Source organism: Ursus maritimus, unplaced genomic scaffold (genome assembly GCF_017311325.1).
Source record: "Ursus maritimus isolate PB19 unplaced genomic scaffold, ASM1731132v1 scaffold_11, whole genome shotgun sequence".
NCBI classification, from domain to species: Eukaryota; Metazoa; Chordata; class Mammalia; order Carnivora; family Ursidae; genus Ursus; species Ursus maritimus.
The window spans coordinates 42878172-42895277 of NW_024423453.1; the positions used below are offsets into that span (position 1 = coordinate 42878172).

Genomic DNA, 17106 nt, shown 5'->3' on the forward strand with positions numbered 1-17106 from the left:
AGCCTCTACCCTCCCCAAACTCCAAACACTCTCGTTCCCCCACGCCAGCCGCCAAAAAAACCATTCTAGATGCGAACGACCCCTCAGCGCCCGAGTGCCATTTTACCTCGACCATGATGCTGCCGTGTAACGCGCCGCTCCAGGAGACAAGAAACGCTAGTCAGGAACACAGGAACCGCTGCCACAACTGTGCAGTCCCTTCCGGAACTGAGCGCCGCGCCGGATGTGACACAATCCGCGCACGCGTACTGGTCGCCCGGCGGCCTTCTGGGATCGAGGGGCGGGCCTTTTCCTCGGGGGCGTGGCTTCGGCCTGAGTTAGGAGGGTCTTAGCACCTCGTACCTTAAGGGTCTTGTTCACATCTCCAAAGAAGTCTTGGAATAACGTTTTCTGCCTTATTGTTAGACTTAAATAGTTTGATTTAGGGATGTGGTTGTTTGCGCTGTATTTCGCGAAGCTTAATCCTTTTTTTTTTTCCCCCAGCGAATCTAAGGAATCAGTTCTAGGGGGGATCTGGTGAGAGCGAATCCCGGTCAGCCCCCAAACCTTTCAATGGTCCTGTCCTCTTTGGGGCTCATCGATGTGATTTATGTCGCCTGCTTCCACTACTTGGCTAAACTTGTCTGGAAGGATTTTGACGCCTTTGTAGCCTTAGCTCCCGGAAGCAATTCCACTTATACTGTCCAGTTAACACTTGTTGAGGGAATATTGTGGAGTAGTTCCAATTTGAGAAAGTTTACAAGATTTTTGTTTTAGCATTATATGGCAAAACCCCAAATTTATTTTACGCTGCATATATTTTTTTTAATCTTTCAAAACTGCATAATTTTAGGCCATCTCCTAGTTGTCTGCTAATTAATGTGGCGCCAACAATGCCAGGGTACAGCTTTTCAAAGCTGGTGGAAGAGACACAACTGAAGACTTGAACCATTTTTATTTATATACATCCTGGTGCCAAAGTATTGGGTATTTTATCTTGTTTTTCACTCGGGTAAAATGCAGTTTTCTATCCGTCCTGCCCCATTACTTTTCTATGTAAAAAGAAAAATTGATGGAGGTGAACACTTGTAAACTTGATAGACAAACATTTCACTGGCATTGCTTGTTCCTTAACCTACTCTATTCCAGTGATCCCCCCAGAGCATACAGCATATGCTTTGAGAGGGGGAAAAAATCTTATCAAAAGTATAGCAATGTGAATTGATAATCTCATTAGAAATTCATTGAGTTTTAATTAATCAAAACCATTAAGGTCATGTTTCTACTTGAAAATACAATCAACTTTGAATTTGAGTGTGAGTTTGGCCTACAAATTAATTTTCTGTAACAGTGGCCACTCGTGGTAGGCCTTGCAAAGAAATTCCATAATTGTAAAAATATATACTTAGGAAGCTAGATCATCTTATAACTTCCCCATAGATAACTATACAAAAGAATATGATTTTAAAAAGCAATAAAATTCGGGAAATGTAAGCAATATTCTAATATTCCTATGGCAATATAATAACTGTCTTGTTGGGCCTATTGACATGTTAATTGTCCTGGAAAAATTTTATAAACCCAGACTCATAAAAACATTGTAATATTTGAGGTAAATTGCACTAGATTATGCTTCTTTTAAAAAGCTCTGTTGAATTTATAGAATTAAATTATCCACCTAAAAGTTTTAGATAGACAAATAGAGCTCAGTGACCCACTTATGTAGCTCATGGATCTATGAATTACCTGTGTTGTATGCAAATCTTATATTTATATCAGAGCCTGAGTTTTCTTTTTGTTTTTTGTTTTTTGTAAAAGAACCCATAGATTTCTCGGTTCATAAAAAGATCTAGGACCCAGGAAAGGTCAAGAATCTCCGTCCTGGTGGACTGCCAGGACTGCGTTATTTGAGCAGTAGGGGTCACTGCTGCTCTTTATAATAATAGGAGGATTGTCCCTAATAAGGATTTTTCCCTTATCTTCATAAGGATAAGAGGAGTTCACCACCTAAATTATGGTGAATAATTTATTAATGTAAATATGAGGTCTGTGTAAAACCAATAGCACAAATTTTAAAGAATGACCTCTCTTTATTAATCTAGTTTTTTAGCTCACCAGTATATGAGATCCCTTCATTCTCTTTCAGATACTTGCGTCCTTTGTTTGCCCTTAAGTAAGTGAGAAGAGGTCACATGAGTATAGATTTCAGTGTCCTTTTCAACTTTTTATCAGATTTTTCATTGAAAATGTTTTCTGATTTTTATACTCATAAAAAGATGGATATTATTTCTTGTTTCTTTCAGTTTAGAGGGTTAAATATATAATCTCTGTAGGCACAACTCTCTTTACATACAATATTCTTTAGACTTGTTTGACTCAATATGTCCTTTTCCCCATGAACTTCAGATTTATAGTTCTTCACTAATTCAAAAGGGAGGAATGGTGGAAGTTATCATTTCTTTTTTAATTTCTAAGGTCAGAACCAGTTAAGAAGAATACTTGGGCATTTATTCCAGGAGTTTGGTCTTCGTTTATTACAATGCTAAGAATGGGCCCAAATGCTGAGGTAGCGTTAGCAAGTGATTTCTAGTAACAGAGTTAAGAGGAAAGCTTCTGGGACCACAGGAAACAGTGAGAAAGGACTGGGACATAATAAAGCTGCACTGTCAATTATAAATATCTTGGCGAGGGGTGTGATTCGTGACAGAGAGAGAAGGGAAGTGTTGCTTATCAGAGTTTTTGCTCCTACTTTGTGAAGTCCCATCCCATGTCACAAAAACATGTGCCAAATTGAACATGATCATGACTCATAATTTATCTCTTCTTGTGTTTATATTTTGCAAAAATGTGTCAGTGTTTTTGCTGACACAGAAAATACAGCAACGTGACATTTCCAGATTTCTCAGCTGAGCGCATATACTACCATGTTTGATAGTAGTGTTTGTTTAATTATCTGTGTTCTCCAGTGGACATATGGGGGGAGTATGGGGTGATATTCATTATCACACACCCAATAATTGGATAACTTGCAACTGGTAGACTTTCAATATTTATTGAATGGTTGAATAAGTAAGGTGTTAAATTTTAGACACTTAAATGTAGGGATGGAAGGCACTGAGACCTTAATTTTGATGTGGGGTTGCAGGTATCAAATCTGTAATGAAAGACATTGTGTGTCATTGTATGTGTATATTATGTGCTCACTCATGAAAAGATGCACTATTTCAACAACAAATCATTTAATCTTAACCCTTTCCTAAATTTCCTGTATGTAAGGCAGAGAATTGCTTGTATGAGGACAGTCTGTCTTTCTGATCATTGTAAATTTTATGAAAATGAATTATTCTCCACTATCTTTAGGTAAGTTAGTGCCACATTTTATCTCGTTTATAGCTCTGACATTAAATTAAGAGATACTAATTTATTTGTAAAAATATATTCTTTTTCAAAAATGGGTTTAGTTGTCAGAAAACCTTCTTGACATCAATAATTAAGAAGATTAAGGCATTTTGATTGTTTGAATATATCCCTACTATAATTTAGGCATTTTTAAGCTTTCTTTTAAAAATAAACTATCAAAAACTAGCATTATGTTTATGGATAAACTTTAAAAACATTCTCTTAGTCACAAGACAACAATTCTTGCTATCACTATTATTATCCACACTTATTTTTTTCCTGAAAATATTAATCATGAAGTTAGACAACAGAAAGAAATAGATGTGTAACATGGGAAATAATAAAGTAAAGTTATCTGTATTTGCAAATGGCATGATTGTATACCTAAAACAAACAAACAAACAAACAAGAAATCAACTGGAAAAACAAGAGAACTACTGGAAACAACAAGAGAACTCACTAAGAGAGCGGAATACAAAGTAATATTAAAAAAATCAATAGCTTTCATATATACAGTTAAAATATAATGGGGGAGGTCATCTTATTTATAACAGCAATAAATGGAAAATGTGCAAGACATAGAAAGATATTTCAGGGTCATACCTCCCAAAAAAGATTTGCATCAAGGAAAATGGACAGTTATTCTTGGATTGGAAAAGTCAGAATTATAAATGTCTGCTATGCCATTAATATAATCCTGAGCATGTTTTATGGAAAATACTTTTAATTCAAGAAATAGTTACTAATTAGTGAAAGATTTTTTAAGTGAATGTTACTAAAATACTCCAAAATAAAATAAAAGTTTTTATTTTCTACAGATTTTACTGCTGGTACTATACACTTTAAGTATAAAAACCTTTAGTGATTTATTGCATTGTTTGAAAACACAGCTTTTCCATCTAATGTGAAATGTATGCTTAAAAAATAGTCTGATTCCTAAAAATTTGATTTTAATTTTCCCTTTGGATTAGTTCAGCAAGCTCCAGAAGCCATCTTACCAAAAGATAACAGGGGAATGGGTACTATTAGAAGGACATCAGGTATCTCACAAATTTGACAGAATAATCAAATAATCAAGGTTAGAGGTTTTGATTACTTCCGCTGCCAAAGTTGGTAGGCTCTCTCTCTGGAATACTGCTATGAATGCGACATCAGGTCAGTCAACCCAATTCTTTGCTTTTTTCCTTTGAAAACATTAAATTGGGGGAGAGAAGCTGATAGGGCTACCTTAGGGAAGAAATCTACCACCAGCTCAAGCATCTGCGGCTAGAGGGTCAGGGTATCACTATACTAACAGGATCACTGGAGCCCTGTGTTTCAAGGGTCATTCCAGGAGAAAGGAGCTGCACTCTAACAGGTGTTCATCATAGCCTTGTGGTTTTGAGTATCAATGTGGCAGGAGGAGAAGAGCATCTCTGTCTTTTCTCTGGCTCTTATGATTGGCATGGGGTGAAGAAAATGTGCTTGTTTTTCCCCTGTTGCCATGCTCTATACCAGCTTCCTTCAGGAAAGCAAACTGGTATCTTTCAAGTCAATAGAGGGAGACTCTCTCCAAGAGACAGTGCTAGCCCCTTCTCTTCGTCCCTGCAAGACGCTTTCCCATTGCAAATGGCTAACCAATTACAACTGTCATTGTGATACTGGTCTCAGGCTTGCCCATCAAAGCTCTGGTCCAAGTTAGCCTCCAGCTCTTGCATATTAATTTCCTCTTGGATAGTGGTTCTCAAACTGTAGCTCAGGATAAGATGAGAAAAATACATAGAGACTAATAATGATTTAGTATCGTTTCTCAAATGTTATGGCTATTTAGACAAAGAGAATCAGTATTTTATTCATTTAATCATTCACTCATTCATAAACTTGTTTCATAGATATTTATAAAATACTTAGCACGTGCCAAGGGTGTGACATAAACCACACAGTCATTCAAACAACGAGTTTCAAACCCAAAAGCCTTTTCCTTTCAAGTCCCTTTTCCCTCTGATGGAGGTTAGGTCCCTAAGTTACTATTCCCAAAGCCTCACCTTTCCCTGACTTAGGCTCAATGCATGTTATTACAAGTAGTTCTAATTTTCTGTCTTTCACTGTAGGCATAAAACTTCATGATTAGAGGGCACTTGTCTACCTTGTTCACCAAAATATCCTTGGCCCCCAGCATACTACTTCCACACAGTAAGAGCTCTATAAATATTTGATGAACACAGATTGCCTTGTGTTCTATAGACTGGGCCTGAAGAATTGTAAAGGTATCAGCAAGTGCATTGACAATCAGTGCCCACACGTCTGCCCCTCATGTCAGAGAGCTGCCGGGCAGGACAGATTATCTGTCATCTCTGTCACTGATTTACTGCCCTTGACTTATGTAACGGTTTCAGCTAATAGGAAGAACACTGCACTATTGACCTGAAAATTTAACTGAACAAATAGTACTCCCTTCCTCCTCCACCAATAGCATCAACATTTTAAAAAATTTAAGTGTTTTTATAAGCAGAGTATCTACAAATATATTTTTCTCTTTGAAAATATGGTAATTTACTTTGTAATATTAGGCACTTTAGAGTGTTAGTGTAGCTGTATATAACTCAGGAGGAAAAGATATCTCACAAGAACTGGAATTTTAAAAACTCATAGTTATTATCACTGCGTTGGTCATGCCTTTCACGCAAGCAAGAATAGCCACACCCACATGCATATATCAGGGTGCAAATAAAGGCTAAGAATGAGTGAGCTGGTCTGAGACAGTATAGCCCCGAGACATGGGATGGCCAAAATAACAACAACAACAAACACACAAAAAAGCTACTGATAAATTCTTTATAATGTTTATATTTTGTTGGGCAATATGACATAATGGGCAGCGAGCATGGACTATAGGCTCAGACAGTCCTGGGTCAAGTCCTGGTTCCCGCACTTACTACCTGAATGCCTTGGGGAGTTTGCTTAACCTCTCGGAGCCTCAGTTTCATCACCAAAGAACTTCGTGGTTTCAGGAATTAAGGACGATAAATGATTATCAGGACTTGGCTTCTGAGGCACGTTTCAGGGAAAGCTGGTTCACTCATTCATTCTCCAATTTTTTATTGAATGCTTGCCATGTCAATCTTGCTCACAAATGTGTCCCCAGCCTCTAGCATACTACCTGTCACAAAGGAGGTTTTCAAGAACTATTTGTAAAACAAACATTAAGTCTCTGCTCCTCTGGAACATACATTCTAGTAGTTTCCGTCCTCCACCTTTCTGTTGATGATGGGAAGAATGCCAGTCAGAGTAGAAAAAGGTGGGAATTTTAAAGGAATTTTTATTTTAATGTTGTACAAGATTCTATTAAATGCCAGAAGGAACTTGAACATCAACAAACTTCTGAAAATTAAATAATGGTTCTATTGCTAGTTTCAGTGCTTGAAAATGAATAGTCTGATAATGTTACCTTAAAAGAAAAAAAATTGTTTTAGTCTACTTATCAGATAGTCTTTTCAAATCAGCAAGAATCTGACATTAACATAAGACCCTGTCCAGATTATTAAAATGAGCTTTTGCTCAGTTTTACTTCAAAGAGAAATGTTCTTGCATCTCTTTTAAATTAATACACACATATATTTGCTTTTATGGTCGGGTGTGTATTCTTCTAAGAAAAATTAAAACTAAGCTGATCTTAAAATACAATATTTACTCAGTACTGATTAATGAGAGACAAATTTGGAAAAATCCAGCGAGGTATTTTACTTAATTTAAACTCAATACTTTGCTTCTGCAAATTTGAGTTAAAAGAATTTGGGGGTGCAATCTCTGCTGCCCAGAGAAGAAAATAATTTAGTGGGTCTCATACCATTATCAAGAACCTGCTTGCAAGCATGATTTATAGGTGAAGGGTTTAAGAGGTACAAATTTGCATTATAAACTAAGTCACGGGGATGAAAAGTACAGGTAAGAAATAAAGTCGATAACATTGTAATAACTGTGTATGGTGACTGGTGGTTACCTTGGTGAACATTTCCTAACATACATATAATTGTAGAATCACTATGTCGTATACCTGAAACTAATTTAATATTTTATGTCAACCCTACCTCGATTAAAAACATACTCTCCTGACTTAAACCTGGATAACCTGCTATCTTCCAAAACATTACTTTTTAAATGTCATGAGAATGTTTTACTTTCCCTACTAAACACAAACACACACATACGCATGCACACACAGAAAATGCTATAAAGCAACACACTTTCTGGGATTTGTGTTGTTGACTTTGAGTTCCCCATTGATTCTTGTAGGAGTTGCTAATCGTGATTGCAACAAATAAATAAAAAGATGAGAGCTGGGGATTTGGTGGCTTACAGGAAGTGATGATGGACCACATTAAGTGTCTGAGCCTCTATTTGAAATAGATGTATGAAGGCTTCACTAATGGTAAACTAACATTGTCTTTATAAACAATAAAATGCACTGTAAAATATATATAATGTGATATAAATATAAAATGTTAATTATGTGTCCAATCACAACAATAATGATTTTGATTTAGGAATCTGTGCTCCCTCAGTTATTTTAACAGTGTTTGGAATTTTTTTGAACACTTTAACTTGTATCACTAAAGGGCAAACTGTGGAAAGAAGTGAGAGCAAAAAGAGAAGTTGACATTTTCCTTTTGATGTCTCTCAGAGTATAAGGCATGGGTTGTAATTTTCCTATTCTGATTAACGTCTAAAAGAAAGGATAAATGCATGGTGCTATAATATTATTTTTAATGTATTGGCCTCTTAAAACTTAATTACATGATTGCCTCAAAGCATAAACATTTGTGCTATACTTTTTATGAACTCACAGTTTTAGTGGATTCCTTGTGAGTAGGTCCAGATTTTTGTGCTTAGATGAAAAATACTTATTTCTTCACACATTCCTTGTGAACTTCTACGCTAATTTACTGGAAAGATGATACACATTTCTTTGAGGAATGTCCTAATTTTCCCTCTTATTGTCCAATAAAGAACTGTGGTGTTTCTAAATTCAGCCAACAGAGACTAGTTATATGACAAGTAAATAAGTCTTACTGGGAAGATGTTGCTTAAGTGATAAAATGGTTCAGCCAACAAGTGAACCAAAACGTTAAATATTAACTAAGGAAGGTAACCATTTCTAAAGTGAGGCGTAACAAAGGACTCAGCTATATATAGGATTGAAGATCTCTCAGTGAAATCCACAAGCAAAGGACGGTTTCTTGGAACTTCCAAAAATTTAAAACCATGAAGAATCTGTTATTGCTACTATTGTGTGTTTTTATTGTTAAGTCACAAGCTCAATATTATGACGATTTGGTGACTATTTTAAACTTATTATATTATTACTAATATTATTAATATAAAATATAACAATGTAATCATATAAATATTTTAATGAAATTAACCTTGATTTTAGTTATGAAATTGAATTGTTAATCTCAGGGACCCATTTTACTTAAAGAATGTTACATAGTATTTCTATAGTATTTCTTACATAAAAACAAAATAATGATTTCTTGTTTTCTTGTTTCTTACCTTTATCTTCCCAGGATGAAGGAGACAAAGTTGTGGTAAGATTGCTTTTCTTACTTGTTATCCTGAGTACTGTGATTGTCATTTAATTCTAGCAATATGTTTTTACAGTTATGAGGACAAATCTGAGAATTTTGCAGACTATAAAATAATGAAAAATCAGTATTTTAAGAGAAAAAAGCTGTGGTAGATTACTCTTTGGTGAAGGAGAGTAATATATAGTTCCTGAAATTACTGGTGACTTATGAATGAAAATTGTAAACTAACTAATCTAAAAGTAGAATAGACCAAGTACAGTGATAGAAAATGAAATAATTGTTTTTTTTTAAGTGAGAAAAAGCTAAATCATAAGTAGTATTTATTGTTATTATTAATAGTTATGAAACACATAGTTCAGTATAAGTTATTCATCTGTAGAACAGTTCTTCCTCAACTACTCTCTTTGCAGATTTATTTCTCTTGGTTTGAAGAGAACAAAAATACAGAAATGCATTTAGGGTGATAAATACTTGAAGGATTTTAATTTTATTCTCAAATGAATCGTGATCAAATTTTTTGTATATAACACAGACAGTCACACTAGAAATAAGAGTATACGATAAAAAAAAAGTATACGATAATACTTTAAAGGAAGTGATTTGTTCAGATTATATGTTAAATTTGAAGGGAACTTAAGTTGTTTTGATTATCAAACCATACAGATAAAAAGATAGTTGTCTGGTTAATTGCATTAGGTAAAAAGAATGTAAAGAATGTGTAAGAGTACACTTTTGTAAATACTTGGCTAAGAACTTTTACATTTCTACTCACCAGCTAATCCTTACAGAGAGAGTTTACTAGTTTAGGCTCCCAAATGGATTTTCTAGTTTTTGTTATTTCACTAAGTGATCTTCATGAACCTAAATACCCATAGAATTTCTTTAAATAGTTTTAATTTCCCTTTCTCTGGTAAAGCTAGACCATCAATGCTACCTCTGTAACGGCACTATGAAATAGAAAGAAAATATTTTTCTTCTATTATAATTTCATTTGCAATAAAAGGTGAGTCACATTGCATAAAATTCCTGGTAGAACAGACCAGGACCACATGAAATATATATATTTTCCCCAACTCTTCACACGTTATTATTTTTATTACAATCACACATACCCCGATACTATAGTGATTCAGCAGGCGGATCTGGGGCCAACTTGCCTGGGTTGAAAGCACACTCTCATTAAATGTTAAATATCATTATAACTTAATGAATAAATGACAGTAAAATTCAAAATAGAGTCATGGCATGACATCTAGGCTCACAGAATCTCTAGAGGGTTTAGCCTCTGCTTCACATCTAGTCATTTGTTAACTTGTAATAAGCCCCAAAAGTGTGATTGCTGACAAAGACCACATGCCAATACAGTTAATCCCAGCCAACACTTTTACATTGCATTGCCTATTTTCCACTTCATTGTCTTTTAATGTACTATTTTTTAAGTTGGCAAATAATTTTAATCACGTACCTTGAGAATTATTTTAGGTATGAGAAAATTATGGTGTTTGATAAAGAAATCATGAAGGAAATTTCAAGAGAATGATTTAAGAAATCATTTCGTGGATATAAAACAGGAATAAGATTGGAATTAGTAGCGGAGAAGCCTTTTGAACTGTAGTATCTATTATGTGTTATTGCGATAGAAAGAGTGAGTACTTACTATGTGTCAGGTGCTCTCTGGAGGGTGTCACATGCAAAGTCGTTTAACCCTTACAATCGTCTTACACAGCAGATACTATTATTATCCCTATTTGAAAAGGGAACTAGAGCACATATATCATAACTTGCCCAAGATTTGGTAGCCAGTAAGTGGTAGGGTCAAGATTTGAACCCAAGCAGTCTGGCTCCAGAGTCCCTTATTCCTCTTCAAACATGCTTGAGTCAAAGATTGTCTTATTACAAATAAATCCCAAGTAAATGTCACTTGGAATAAATCTGTATTGGTTCTTAAATATTGTTACATAGGAGTGAGGCAAACTAATCAATTCATAAAAACTGAAAGCGGGAAAATCATGAACAATGATTACAGGAATTTAGTAATCCGGATGGCTTGAGAATATTTATTCCTCCTGACAGTGTAGATGCCTTATTATTCTATGTATTTCAGTGTATGAGTATCAGGAATCTGAGGTCATTACTATTCACGATCTGATGCAGCTTTATTTTCAGGCTTTTTAAAAACTCCTCCAGGACAATAGCTTTACATGCAGTTTTTCTTTCTATTGTTACTAAAGAGACCTAAGCAGCCTATTGATTTACCAACAGTGACTAGCCAGTTGATGGACCTTAAGAAAACCATGAATCATGTGATAACTAAATTATAAATTGAGTGTATTGGAATAGTTCCATGTCAAATCTTCGATAACACTTTACATTGTATTTCTGCCTGGTTTCCTGAAGGCCACTGTCGATGCCCGTGGTCACCGGCCCCTTGACAAGAAGAGGGAAGAGGTTCCCACCCTGAGACCTGCCCCACCTCCCATCAGTGGAGGTGGCTATCGGGCTCGTCCATCCAAAGCAGTGGCCGGCCAAAAGAAAGTAGAAAGAAAAGCCCCTGATGCTGGGGGCTGTCTTCATGCTGACCCAGACCTGGTGGGTACATTGATGTTTCTTGTCCTGATGGGTCTCCCATGCAGAGAATGCCAATCTTCATCATGGCTTCCTAATGTTGCCTTGACCCGCATCATCATCGTTATTTTGTTTCTTTATTTTGGAAATAACTACAAAACTTATTGGGCCTTTGGTTAAGGTTCCTTTTTAGTCTTCTTCAGTCTGAGCCCAAAACTGTAAAAAAATGTTCTTAATTTTGTATTTTGCCCACCTCATTTTTTCAGGTGGTAAAATTTTCATAGTCCCATTGTATTTATTCTATGGTAAGGACTAATTTTAATCTTCACAGGATTATGTTGAGGACTCTAGAATTTCTGGACTTACATACAGAAAATCAAATTACAAGTTTTTATATTGGCTAATGATATCATTGAATTTTCACCATGTACTATTTTCACAAATACCCATAATCTGAATCCTTTATCTAATGCTCACTATTTTCTTTGTTTGCAGGGAGTGTTGTGTCCTACAGGATGTCAGTTGCAAGATACTTTGGTAAAACAGGAAAGACCAATCAGAAAAAGCGTAGATGAGTTAAATAACAATGTGGAGTCTGTGTCCCAGTCCTCTTCTAGCACCTTTCAGTATATAACTCTGCTAAAAGAGATGTGGAAAGACAGGCAGAAACAAGTAATAGGTAGATATCCTGTGTTTTATGTTTGCTACTGCTATGAAATTGGAACTTCTTGAACTGCCATGGGAAAGCATGATTCTGAGAAGATCAACATTTCTAGATTATTATTATTATTATTGTTATTATTATTGCCTAAATAGCATCCTACTGCTTTCAGGATGAGCCTGATTACCCTAAGGTTCTCACTTAGCCACCTTTACCTGCCTCTTGCCATATAAGCACTATTCAGCAGTTCTCAGCTAGAATCATTTTCTATGAAAAATTCACCATGACGTCCTTATTTTCATTCTATAAGAAATGTGTGAATCAGAAGACAATATTCAGAGTCAACCTTAGCGCTTATAGACTTAATACTTCAGGTTTTGAACACAAGAAGGTGGTCTATGACATACTCAATTGTGCTGCAGATAGTGCTACCAAATCTTTGACTCTTGAGATCTGACTGTGAAGTGCTATTGGCTGGGTGGTTAGGAATCAGCTAGTGAGGGGCGCCTGGGTGGCGTAGTCGTTAAGCGTCTGCCTTCGGCTCAGGGCGTGATCCCGGAGTCCCGGGATCGAGCCCCACGTCAGGCTCCTCTCCTGGGAGCCTGCTTCTTCCTCTCCCACTCCCCCTGCTTGTGTTCCCTCTCTCGCTGGCTGTCTCTCTCTGTCAAATAAACAAATAAAATCTTAAAAAAAAAAAAAAAAAAGGAATCAGCTAGTGAGTAAGCCTAGCATAGGCATCTCAGTGAGTAGCTTATCCAAATTTGGACATTTTTCAAAGGCATCATGACATTCTTCTTGTAAATTTCAAGGCTCTACTGTACTTATGTGAGATGAATAAGTAAATCGAGTGTATCCACACGATGTTGAACTTCTGAGATGGGAGGCCTAAACACTGCTTTCTCCTCTTTTCCCCACCAGAGAAATAAAGAACTTTTTGTACTTATCACTAAGCATAATTTTTAGCTTACACCTAAGGTAAATTAGTAGCTAGACTTCATGTTAATTTGTATATGTCATGGACGAAATAATTTTCTCTAGTACAACTACATGTCATGACAGTAGCTCTGTGTCTGTTAACTTATTCTCAGAAAATTAAAATCACAACTGTATGGTTGAATACCTGTAGTTTTTTTGTTGGGAGAAAATGCTTACCATTCCTTCATAATTTCATTTTTGCAGATAATGAAAATGCAGTAAACGAGTACTCCTCTGAGCTGGAAAAGCACCAATTATATATAGAGGAGACTGTGAACAGCAATGTCCCAACTAACCTTCGTGTGCTCCGTTCAATCCTGGAAAACTTGAGAAGCAAAATACAAAAATTAGAATCTGATGTTTCAGCTCAGATGGAATACTGCCGCACCCCATGCACAGTCAGCTGCAATATTCCTGTGGTGTCTGGCAAAGGTAACCAGTTAATAAACATATTTCCAGAGGGTTCCAGAACAAATACTCTCTAAAGATAAGAGAACTGGAAAAATCTTAGTGGCTCTTCCCCAACCAATCCCAATGACATAAGAACACATCATGAAGACATCCCTAGCAAGCTGTGTTCTGACTTAGCCTAATGTATTCGCCAGTTTTTGATGAATTGGATGTAATATAATGATGGTGGTAGCTCCACCTGGCTAATGCGCATGTTTGCTTGGATAGGTGGCAGAAGCACGGGTAGGCGTAGGAGTTTCTCCATCCCGTGTGTTCTGGCCGGTTATGTATATCCTAGGACATAAAAGGTGGAGAAGGGCTTGTTTCATCCCCTTGGGAAATAGAACTCAAAACTGAGTTTGATTTTCAGGAAAAGGATGATTCAATTTCTATAATTCATTCTCAACTGTCTAATAAAACATTCCTCAGTAACCTGCGTCATCAGTTATCTTATAAAATTGATGACTAAAGACCAAGGAGTTATGCTGTAGTTCCCTGAGTATTTGTTCTCTTATGTTTGCAGAATGTGAGGAAATTATCAGGAATGGAGGTGAAACATCTGAAATGTATCTCATTCAGCCTCACAGTTCTATCACACCATACAGAGTATACTGTGACATGACCACAGAGAATGGAGGTAAGGATTTGATAGTTGTTCACCTATTATGCTATAATTATTTTGATGCCATAAAATGCCAAGAAATAAGACCTAGCTTCAACATAACTAACAATGAGCCATTTGACTTGGAACTTAACCCGATATTTTAAAGGTTATGAAATATCTATGATTCACGATGTGGGGTAAGATAAAGCACTTGAGGTCTCCAAAGATTTTAAGTTTTCCTTTCATATTTATTTCCTTATTGTATCTATTTTGAAGCACTAAACATAAGGGGACATAAAATAAATAGGTGAGGAATTCAGACATTCCCCCCAAGTGAGATTATTTGTTATTGGTTAATATGCGTCATTTTTGTTTCTTTCAACCAAAGGATGGACAGTAATTCAGAACCGTCAAGATGGTAGTGTTGACTTTGGCAGGAAATGGGATCCATATAAACAAGGATTTGGAAATATTGCAACCAATGCCGAAGGGAAAAAATACTGTGGTCTACCAGGTAAAAACTGGGAGTACAAAATAAATCATCCTGTTGAAAAATTTTTTTATTTCCATTTAAAAAATATAGTGCTGGGAGTCTGTTTTTAGGAGGTTAAGAAGAGTTTACAAAAATATTGTAAAACTAAAGATAAGGGAAGGAAGGCAGTTTTTAATTTCCAAAGGTGTCATTTTTGGTGAGATTTTATTTATTTTTTTTTTAGGTGAGTATTGGCTTGGAAATGATAAAATTAGCCAGCTTACCAACATGGGACCCACAGAACTTTTGATTGAAATGGAGGACTGGAAAGGCGACAAGGTGAAGGCCCTCTATGGAGGATTCACTATACAGAATGAGGCCAACAAATACCAACTGTCCGTGAGCAAATATAAGGGAACAGCTGGCAATGCCCTCATAGAAGGAGCTTCTCAACTGGTTGGAGAGAATCAAACCATGACCATTCACAACGGAATGTACTTCAGCACATACGACAGGGACAATGATGGCTGGTAAGTGTGATGTCTTTAACCCTGCTTTAAAAGCCACTATGAATGTTGTGATTGGGATCCTTAATGGAAGCTCGTGTTATCCATAACTATCATTTCTTGGGTGCCGCCTGGGCCTTAGCCGCCATACCAAGCTCTTCAGGTGTCACTCTAAACCATTTCTGCTGTAAGGTTGTCATTATTTTCCTCATTTGACAGATGAAGTTTAGAGAGACAAAGTAACTTAGCCAAGGTCATGCAATGACAAAAGACGGAACCAGAACTAGAGCACAGTTACCTTCTGAGTGGTGAGCATTTAGAAAAGTCTGTCTATTCTACTATGTGTATAGGAGTCTTCATTTCGTTTTCCATGGTTCTCTAATACTAAGGGAGCTGAAAGCTGACATGTCAGTTTAAAGAAACAAATGCAGATGAACTTGTCACCAGGCCTAGTTCTCTCTCTTTTTTGCTCTAGGGCAGAGAAGGCCTTTAGTGTTTTAGTTTCATTTTATTTTTAAAACCAGAGTGAAAGAGTACTGTGCCCAGTACCCTTCTGTGGGTATTTTGCAAAGAATTAACTCGACAGCACTGCAGTTCTAATAACCCCAAAAATTTCCTTTCAGGATAACTACAGATCCCAGAAAACAGTGTTCTAAAGAAGATGGCGGTGGATGGTGGTATAACAGATGTCACGCAGCCAATCCAAATGGCAGATACTACTGGGGTGGACATTACAGCTGGGACATGGCAAAGCATGGCACAGATGATGGAGTGGTATGGATGAACTGGAAGGGGTCCTGGTATTCAATGAAGAAGATGTCTATGAAGATCAGACCCTTCTTCCCACGGCAATAACCCCCAAAACATAAATTTTTATTCTTCTATATGTAACACATTTTTTTATATTATGTCATTGGAATATTCTTTCACACATTGTGTCCCTCTAAGACTATCAAATGTTGTGAGTGTGACTTTTTGGGAAAAGTATTTAGGCTAAATGACATTAAAAATGGCACATGACTTTCTTTTGTATTCTTCATTTATATTAACTCACTGAGAACTAATGAAACAATCATTGTGGACAGTGTTCATAATTTGTTTCAGTTGATTCTGGAAAGCTTCAAATTAGGAAGAGGAATTTTCTGTCCTTGTTGTTCAAAAGTCCACTTTAAAGACTATTTATTTATGTAAGACCTGCCATACACAAAAAAAACTTTCGAAAAGATTTATTAATTAAACCAGTCTCTGTTACAATAAATTAATGTATTCTTATTTTGTAACCCACATGACCAATGAGTTAGGCTTTGAACTTGGGAGAAAAGAGGAATAATCACAACTTTAAGTAGCTAATAAACTGGTACTGAACATATGAAGATTCAAAATCTCACTCTGCACCATGGGAAAACCACGTCTCTGCCATTTAGCTAGACTTTGGGATCAGAAAGCTCAGTAGGACAATGAGGGTCCAGTCTTCATCATTTGTTTTTTGGGAGGAATAGTAGGGTAGGAAGCAGCAGTTGCCTATTGCCCCTGGAAGTTAGGCCTATTGACCTCAATTAGATCTTTGTTTTTCACATGATAAAAATAGAACTAAAGTAATAGTGGGTTTTCTGTTCTTTCTACTTCTCCCGAGTAATGAGTATATCAATGCAATCGTTCCTTTACCTTCTGTTCTCCCATCATTTCATTCCAACTGCCCTGGGCAACCCTATGCCCCCAGACTTTCCTTCCCTAATGCAGCATCCTTGCCACTGATTTTCATAGAAACTTACTGTGTCGAAGCTTCATCCTCTTACCCTTGCATTAAGCAGAGGTTATTCATTTCTATCATAGAAATGCTGTCACTCTCTTAATTCCTCATCAAATCCAACTTCAACTTTTACCTGGTTTCCCTGCCATAGGTTCTGTCTCATGCTTACCTATACTCT

At 36.4% G+C, this 17106-nt stretch overlaps 2 protein-coding genes across 2 annotated transcripts in view; one reads left to right on the plus strand and one right to left on the minus strand.

Annotated features, from left to right (window-relative positions):
* PLRG1 (pleiotropic regulator 1) overlaps positions 1–228 on the minus strand; it is a 16907-nt gene extending 16679 nt beyond the window's left edge. The window contains exon 1 of the mRNA XM_008685501.2: positions 107–228. Within this exon, the coding sequence (XP_008683723.1) occupies positions 107–115 (9 nt within the window). The 5' untranslated portion in view covers positions 116–228. The remainder of the gene's footprint in view (positions 1–106) is intronic.
* FGB (fibrinogen beta chain) lies at positions 114–16033 on the plus strand. Its single transcript, XM_040625497.1, has 10 exons — positions 114–316; positions 8559–8691; positions 8925–8945; positions 11343–11534; positions 12006–12189; positions 13351–13578; positions 14120–14233; positions 14589–14714; positions 14917–15202; positions 15802–16033. The coding sequence occupies exons 1-10, from the start codon at positions 114–116 to the stop codon at positions 16031–16033; spliced, it is 1719 nt and encodes a 572-aa protein (XP_040481431.1).
* Positions 16034–17106: the final 1073 nt, after the last annotated feature.

Bases quoted from the DNA above. Each gene is read 5' to 3' on its own strand.
- FGB (XM_040625497.1), top strand. From the start codon at position 114: ATGATGCTGCCGTGTAACGCGCCGCTCCAGGAGACAAGAAACGCTAGT. The intron at 14,234-14,588 runs GTAAGGATTTGA...TTTCAACCAAAG, and splicing joins CATGACCACAGAGAATGGAG to GATGGACAGTAATTCAGAAC. The intron at 15,203-15,801 runs GTAAGTGTGATG...ATTTCCTTTCAG, and splicing joins GACAGGGACAATGATGGCTG to GATAACTACAGATCCCAGAA.